At 51.5% G+C, this 8,688-nt stretch overlaps 1 protein-coding gene across 1 annotated transcript; it reads left to right on the top strand.

The window, feature by feature from the left end:
- The first annotated feature begins 4,608 nt into the window (after positions 1-4,608).
- On the top strand, positions 4,609-7,811 carry SOWAHB (sosondowah ankyrin repeat domain family member B). The gene has a single exon (XM_035111969.3). The coding sequence runs from the start codon at positions 4,858-4,860 to the stop codon at positions 6,892-6,894; it is 2,037 nt and encodes a 678-aa protein (XP_034967860.3). The 5' UTR covers positions 4,609-4,857; the 3' UTR covers positions 6,895-7,811.
- The last annotated feature ends 877 nt before the right edge of the window (positions 7,812-8,688 follow it).

Raw genomic sequence — 8,688 nt, forward strand, 5'->3', positions numbered from 1 at the left:
TATATTTTCTTGTTACAACATCACATGCACATGTGGATCATAAAACACGACATGACTAACTGAAAATAGGTCACTGGGGGGGTTAAAATAATAAACACCTAATTTTATGGTACATACATAATAATGAGATGATTGCAGCAAACCAGTACAGTATAATGAGTTTTTCAGTAAATCAACTTGGTAAACACAAAGGGAGCTAACGAGAAGTGCCGGCTTATCTACGGCAGGTTGCAATATATGCTATATTTCTCATCCATGCGTTGTTTCGTTTGCACACCAGGCTCTAGCTGGTAGATCTTGAGTTTCTAGTAAAACCCCCCAAAGAAAATGCAACAAACCTAAAGTCCGCGTGTCTGTTGTAAAGCACAACAAAGGCAGGTTGCTCACACCTTCCTTGCACACCGTTTCTCTCCAACCTGGGCTTGCCAACTTATTGATCCTCTGCTGCACTGAATCGACAATGTCAAGCCATACTACAGTACTTAGAATAAGGTCCACTGAACCACCAGGACTTAACTTCCAAACAATGTGTAAGTCAAGCATGCAGTTAAATACTATGCGTGTTTATGAAGCAGGGCTTCACTCCCTGGTAAGTGAGTTTATTTATAGGCATTTTTAGCCTGCTCTTCGGTCAAAAGAGACTTCCAGAGTGGCTTATAACAGTTAGTAGTAAGAAAGTCTCTGCCTTCAGCCTGACAAAAGACATGACACAAAAGGAAAAAGGGACTGGGAGGGGGAAGAACAAAACAAATCCAGGCACTAGTTCTTAGACTGCATACACACTGTACATTTAATCCACATTTCTGCCCCCCACAAAGAATCCTGGGAGCAGTAGTTCGTTAAGGATGCTGAGTATTGTAGCTATGTGATGGGGAAACTAAAGTTTTCCCCAGGATTCTTTGCAGAAGGGGGCAGGGAATGTGCTGTTCTGTCTCAGGCTGAGCCAAAAAGAGAGAGCTGTGCACACTTTTGTTTACTCCAGGGGTAGGCAACCTAAGGCCTGGGGGCTGGATGCGGCCCAATCGCCTTCTCAATCCGGCCCGCAGACGGTCCAAGAATCAGCATGTTTTTACATGAGTAGAATGTGTGCTTTTATTTAAAATGCATCTCTGGGTTATTTGTGGGGCATAGGAATTTGTTCATCCCCCCCAAAAAAAATAGTCTGCCCCCCCACATGGTCTGAGGGATGGTGGACCGGCCCATGGCTGAAAAAGGTTGCTGACCTCAGGTGTTTTGATGCCCTTTCCCCAAACCAGCTTTGATCCAAACTGAGAGTAAGGATAACCTCACTGCAATGTAAGCCAGTATTTTGTAGGCAGCCGATGTCTCCCAAGGAGGTGTGGGGTGGTGGTGGTGGTAGGGCACCCTCCAGAGCATCGTCTGGTCCGCTGGCTGATGGCAGAGGCCAGAATGTGCCACTTTAATTACGAAGGTGGTTGATGGGCAAGGAAAACCCTGCAGGAGGAGTTCCTGCTGTAAGCCAGGAGTAAAAGATTCTTGGAAACGGAACCAGACTTTCCTTTGAAGGCTAATTAAGCAAAGCCGGAGGGTGTTTGTTTGTTTGTAATCCTCTTCTGCATTCCACCCTTACCTGGCTGCCCAGCTGCATTCCTCAGGAGCATAGTTTGCTTGCTGTGTGTCTTTGCAAAAGCTGAGCAGGCTGTCTGCAACACATCATCGATTGTAGGATCTGAAAAGTAGACAACAGGCCCTCATCAGCCTTCCTTAATGAAGCGGCCTTTCCAAGGAGGTGCAGCAGATACAATTCCTTTCATCTGGCTGTCATTTTTTGGTGCGCTGTCTCTGCTATAAAACACATGCCATTGAAACTGCATTTGGACATTAACCACTCCCCAATTAAGGGGTTTGTAAGCCTGTACAGGTTTTTTTTAATCAATGGTGAGCATTCATTAAGAGTTATCAGCAGATAATTTAAATTTGCAGCAGAAAACACAAGAAAATAAAACAGGCAGGGCACTTTGCAGAAGGAGGCAACTTAAAAGCAAGGATGTGGAATGGAAGAGGAGAGTAAAGAAATGCAAAGAATTCTTAGGCTTGAAAGCCTGCCAAGAGCTGTCTGATCTGGTCCCTTTTCTCTGCAAATAGCCAGGCTACATGCCATTGTTCTGGAAGTCAATCAAGGTTCTGTGCATCTTTTTGATTTAAGGTGTGCTTCCAGTTTGAAGCCTTGTGCTAAAAAAAAAGACAACAGAAAAATTCTGACTTTCAGCACAACCCTATGCATGTTGACCACTACCCTGTTTCTCCTAAAATAAGACATACCCATAAAATAAGCCATAGCAGGATTTCTAAGCATTTGCACAATATAAGCCATACCCCGAAAATAAGACATAGTGATAGGCGCAGTTCTGGAGGGCCCCAAGGAAGAGGCGAGGCTGGATGCGTAATAAAAAATAAGACATCCCCTGAAAATAAGCCACTGTGGGGTTTTTTTAAAAGGAAAAATAAATATAAGAGGGTGTCTTATTTTCGGAGAAACACGGTACTATAATTATTAATATTAATATTATTATTTGTACCCCGCCCATCTGACTGGGTTGCCCCAGCCACTCTGGGCAGCTTCCAACACAAATAAAAACATAATAAAGCATTAAACATAAAAAAACCCTTTCCTATACAGGGATACCTTCAGGTGTCTTCTAGATGTCAGATAGTTGTTTATTTCCTTGACATTGGATGGGAGGGAGTTCCACAGGGCAGGCGCCACTACTGAGAAGGCCCTCTGCCTGTAACCTCACTTCTTACAGAGTCGAGATGCTCCTTCAGGTACACTGGGCCAAGGCAATTTAGGGCTTTAAAGGTCAGCACTAACACTTTGAATTGTGCTCAGAATTGTGCTGGGAGGCAGTGTAGGTCTTTTAGGACTGGTGTTATATGGTCCTGGAGGCCGCTCCCAGTCACCAGTCTACCATGTTTCTCTGAAAATAAGCCATAGTGATAGGCAGTTTAACCTTGTAGGTTAAACTGTAGCTGCCGCATTCTGGTTTAGTTGTCATTTCTGAGTCACCTTCAAAGGTAGCCCCACGTAGAGCGCATTGCAGTAATCCAAGCAGGAAATAACCAGGGCATGTACCACTCTGGGGAGACAGTGCGCAGGCAGGTAGGGTCGTAACTGGCGTACTAGATGGAGCTGGCAGACCCTGGGCACTATTATTTTATTTTTATTTATTCCTTGCCCTTCATGCTAAGGTCCCAGGGCATTAAAATTGTTTTTAAAATTAACAAAAAATGCAATCCCCCCCAAAATAGGGTGAGTCACCAGTCTGATTTGCCATAATGCTATGGCCTACTTTCTAGTATAGTCCAACCTAGCAATCTTCTTGCAAGGCAGAGAAAGTACCTGCTGACTTGGCTGGCATGCCATAGGCCATGTCCACAGACTGGACTCTGTCCTGAGGGTAATCTGAAGGATGTTTATTCAGAAGTTAGTCCCAGCGGGGCTCCCCCCCCCCAAGTAAGCACGCACAGATCTGCAACCTTTGAGTTATTTGCAGACCAGAAGTTTAGCCCTGTGGTATGTGACAGTCTTGTTGTCAGCTGGAACATCAGAAATCCAGTGCAGGGGCATTTGCAGACGGAGCTGGCCAGGACAACAAAGTCCTGTGGACAGAGAGATAGGCTAGGATAAGAGAGGATAAGCTCACGGGTGTTACTTCGAGTTCCTTGGAGAATGGATGGGTGAACAGCGGGACATGCAGCGACTTCCACTGAGATTTAGTGATCTCCACCCATCCAAGGACTGACTGGGTCTACACCTGCTTAGCTTAGCAGAGGGTGTTCAAAAGCCGCCCAGAGGCATCCAGGAAACAAATCACTTTCTCCTGGGGAGGGTTCTGAGGGCCAGATAGAAATGCTATTTTCGCTTCCCCAGTCTGAGCCCCCACCCTCACCCCCCCCCCCGCAATAGAGTAGAGTAAGTGAAGGAATGTGCCTCAGATCCGGCTGCAATCCTGCACACACGCTTACCTAAGGGTAAAAACCATGGAACTGAGTAGCACTTCCTAGGAAATCACACCTCTGGGACGGTGCTGTTAATGTATAACTCCTCTGTAAACTTTAAACGGGGACTTTTGTCCCGCATTCGTCCCCTGCCACCTGCAATTTCTGAAAGACTGCAGGGAGAGATAGCAAAAGCTTGTGAAACTTTAGAAACAGCTTCATCTTTCCTGTTCCTTTTAACCTTAAAGATGGGGTGCTTTGGGGGCGGGGGCTGCTGGTGTATGCAGTGTTTTTTCCTTAATGCACTTCACTAAGGCAAAGTAATGCAATTTCTGAACACACACACTTCCACAGCCGCCCACAAATACAATACGAAAGTGAAGCTGTAAGGTGTGCCCCCCCCATGGTAACGTAATGCACCTGAGGGTAAGATACTAACAGTTCTCTCTTGGAACTCTTCCTGGGCCTCACCTCCGCAGACACACTTTCCTTGACCTCCGCTTGGGAATATCTCCAAAACAGGTCAGGCTGATTTGCAAAGAAAGCAAGAGGAAGAAGTTTAGTTGTCAAGGATGGGGGGAAAGAGCAGAAGGGGCGGGGCCAAGGCACGGGAGGGGAGGAGCCACGAGGTGGGGACGTGGGCGGGGCTACGGAGCCCAGGTGAAACTGACTCCGGGAAGAAGTTTCATCCTGGGCGCCGCCCCGGGGAGAGCGCGCGTGTGCGGCGGTTTCTGTTCCCGAACGCCTCGGGCGTGCGGAGCCGCGGCGGGGCTGGGGAGGAGATAAGCTTGGCGAGGTGGAGCATGGCCGGATGGAGGAGGAAGCAGCGGCAGCAGCGAGAGCCGTGCGCGCTGGGCCCGCGGAGGTGATCCGTGCGCCCGGGATTTCGAGGTCATCATGGCCAAAGAGCTGAGCCAAGCCGAGGTGCTGGACTTCCTCTGCCAGGCCGGGGGGACCGTGGCCAACGCCGCCTTGCTGAGCCACTTCAGGCTCTTCTTGCGGGACCCCGACGCGTCTCCGGCTCAGCTGCAGCGCCGCCGAGAGCTCTTCAAGGGCTTCGTCAACTCCGTGGCCACCGTGAAGCAGGACGAGCCGCCGGGCGCCGCCAAGTACGTGGTGCTCAGGAAACGCTACCGAGAGCTGGTGGGAGAGGAGCCCAGGGCACCTGCCGACGATGCCGCCCACAGCCAAGCCGCCAAGCCGCCGCCACCGCATCTGGAAGTGGAAGTCGGCCGGGGGGCGCTGCAGGGCCAGGCCGGGGCGCAGCGCGCGCGCAGGGCGCACGGCGAGGAGCCTCCCCGGCGCCAGGTGGAAGAGGAGCGCGCCGGCCCAGGTTCGGCCCACCAGCTCAGGACTTTCCCGGAGCCTCGCAGGTGCCCCCCGGGGGGGCTGGGAGGGCGATCGGGGGCGCTGTTTCCGCCAAACACCGCGCTAGGCGGCCGGAGAAGCCCCTCGGAGCCGTGCGCCCTGCTTGGAACGGAGCAGCACAGCCAAAGGGAGCCCCGTCAGGCTCTTCGGGGAGACCCTCCGCTCCTGCTAGGCGGGGCGCCGCAGACAAATGGCCCCTATTTACCCGTCGGGAAAATGGTCGCGCCTCCAAGTGCCGCCAGCCCCCAGCAAAGGATCCGCGAGTGGGTGGAGAGGGCGCATGCTGTTACGCACCAGTCCGCCCTGCCTGACCCCCTTCTGCAGCGTGAAGAAGGGTCCTCCTGGCCAACCCGGCCGTCGCCCCCCAGCTCGGTGCGGAGCGCCTGCCTTTCTCAGGATTCCTTGCCCGGGCTGGGTGCCCGGCGGGACCCCGCGCCCGTCTTCCGGAGCATCCGGTGCCAGCTCTCCCTGCAGGACCTGGAGGACTTTATCGAGAAGGCGAGCTCGGCGAGCGAAGACGGCAGCAGCGCCAGCGGAGGCAGCGACTCCTACCGGCCTGAAGGGCGCGCCGGCGTCCTTCACCAGCCCTTCCCTGCGAGGCAGAACGGACACGGCGGTAATTCAACAGGGACAACCCGGGCCACGCCAGAAAGCATCTGCTACAGACCCCACGGAAATGGCTTGGCCAAGGATGGCGCCCTGCCAGATCACCTCGCCTTGCTGAACCGGGTGGTGAGCAGAGCTGCCTCCTGGGACAAGCTGCGGGACGCAGACTCCCAGAAACCTGGCAAAGAGCCACCCAACCCCTGGAAAGTGACCAGGCTGTCTCCCTCTCCCCTGGAGACCCCCCTGAGCCCATGCCTGGTCCAGAGGCAAGGATGCTCAGCCACTTCTCCTGACCTGCAAGGGCTGGGCCCAGATGCGGATGCTCAGAGCGAAGGCAGGTCTTCCTCTGTGCCCTTGGAACCCCGAGAGCATGCCTGGCTGGTGAAAGTAGCCACCGGTTCATGGATGCAGGCCAGGGCGCTCTTCCTGGAAGACCCCCACCTGGCCACCCGCAAAGATTTCATCATGGGCTACACTGTGCTCCACTGGCTGGCCAAGCATGGGAACGTGCAAGTGATGCAGGACTTTGTCGCCGGCGCCAGGAAAGCCGGCGTGGACCTTGACGTGGATGCCAAGTCCGGCTGCGGGTACACCCCTCTGCACCTGGCTGCCATGCACGGCCACCAGCTGGTCGTCAAGCTGCTGGTGCAGAAGCTGCGGTGCAGCACGCAGGTGCGCGACAGCAGCGGCAAGAGGCCCTGGCAGTACCTGAGCAGCGCCACCTCGGGGGAGGTGTGGCAGCTCCTGGAGGCTCCTCAGGGCAAGACCATCTTCCCGGCCCACCCCATAGCCAGGAGCTCCACCTCGCTCGGCGCAAAAAAGGGCAAGAGCCCAGAGCTGGGCAGGAAAGTCAGCAGGAAGACTTCCTTGGCGGCGTACTTGAAACCTCAGCATATCAAGTGGAAAATGGGGAGCAGGTTCCACCTGCTGCAGGAGAGGGAGGAGGAATACAGCGACTGAGGACCAGGGGGGGGGGATGCTCTCCGCTAAACACCACTGGAGAGGGTGTCACAGGACAGATTCCCAAGGGTTTTGCCTGCAATGTGGTTGGATTTGGCAAGGGACAAGAGGAGAGCACAATTGAGCACTTTATCCATATTTATTTTAATTGATTTTATTTTTTCCAGTTATCCTAGGCAGGTAGGTGCTTCTGCCGGGGTCAATTGATGGAGAAGTCTTGCAGTATCCACTACTTCCAGTTTTGTTGCTCTGTGCCCCATCGCAGAGAAACTATGTTTTTAACCATGTTCTTATTAGTGCGCCATCTTTAGAGTCGGGCGTGGGAGAATGTACTCTGTTTGGATGCTGGTGGGGACAGCTTAGGCCTCTTAAGAATGCTTGTATGGAAGGGTGAACCAAGCAGCTAAGAATCTCAAACCCATTTTTAACTCCCCCTCCAAAGAGAGCTTTTTTGTATGCAGGAGAGCTTTTAATATGTAGGCGCTTGGGGAACTGGGGCTGGTGGGATTTTAGCCGAAACCACCATAATAACAGTATTCAGGATGCCACTTGGGGTGAAGGTGGCCAGGCTTTTGAACTGGGGTGTCATTTGCCCTGCAACAGCCGCAATTAATTGTTTGCCTTCAGGAATAGGTTGTGAATGAGACAGACAGACTGGGGACTCCTTTTTAATTAAGCTGGGATCACCTTGTGGAGGAATTTAAACCTAAGGAAAACAACGACAACAAAATAATTGTGGAGTGGGGTTGAAGTGTTATCTCAAATATCGGGTTAATGAAATGAAATCCTTTCCCTCTATGGCCACCCCAAAGCACAGAGCTGAAAAGAAAACAATCAACAAAACCTCGGAATTTATTTTACTATGTTATTTTTAAAAACCTGTTAATAAATTTATTTTATTTTCCTTTGCTCCTTGACATATATTCAATATCATTTGGCCTGTGTTAGACATATTGTTTATGTCAATGTTGCTGGAATGCTGGGTGGCAGTGGGCTTCCTTTTTTTAATCCACTTTTTTGTTGAACAAACCTCGGTTACAGCTCATGGCAAGCGAGGGAAAGAAATTACCTGTGAGCTTAACTTGTTTTGGGCAGCGTGCTAAGTCATACCTTGGTTTAACTCAGTGTGAGACAGCAGCAAAAAGGACCAGGGAGATGCACAGTGTCTTCAAGTCCCACATGGGTCTTGCTAAGGCAGCTTTGAGCTTATTGTGTTGTCCTCACAATATTGGACGACATCATGGATGGTGCAATATAGTTTTAACTCTGTCTAAAGCAGCTGTAAGTATATGTCTTCACACAGTGCATACAGAATTTGTTTCCCAAAGCGGTAGTGATGGGTACCAACTTGGGTGCCTTTAAAATAGGTAAAGGTAAAGTGACCCCTGACCGTTAGATCCAGTCATGAACGACTCTGGGGTGTCGGTGCTCATCTCACTTTACTGGCCGAGGGAGCCGGCGTACAGCTTCCTGGTCATGTGGCCAGCATGACTAATCCGCTTCTGGCGAACCAGAGCAGCACATGGAAACACCATTTACCTTCCCGCTGTAGCGGTACCTATTTATTTACTTGCACTTTGACATGCTTTCAAACTGCTAGGTTGGCAGGAGTAGGGACCAAGCAACAGGAGCTCACCCCGTCATGGGGATTTGAACCGCCGACCTTCTGATCGGCAAGCCCTAGGCTCCGTGGTTTAACCCACAGTGCCACCCGCGTCCACCTTTAAAAAAGCATGAGATAAATTCACGGAGGAGAAGGCCTTCTATCGTTACTAGGCATGGTTGCTTCACCTC

The sequence above is a fragment of the Zootoca vivipara genome, chromosome Z1 (assembly GCF_965207765.1).
Source record: "Zootoca vivipara chromosome Z1, rZooViv2.hap1.1, whole genome shotgun sequence".
Taxonomy (NCBI): Eukaryota; Metazoa; Chordata; class Lepidosauria; order Squamata; family Lacertidae; genus Zootoca; species Zootoca vivipara.

Bases quoted from the DNA above. Each gene is read 5' to 3' on its own strand.
- SOWAHB (XM_035111969.3), top strand. From the start codon at position 4,858: ATGGCCAAAGAGCTGAGCCAAGCCGAGGTGCTGGACTTCCTCTGCCAG.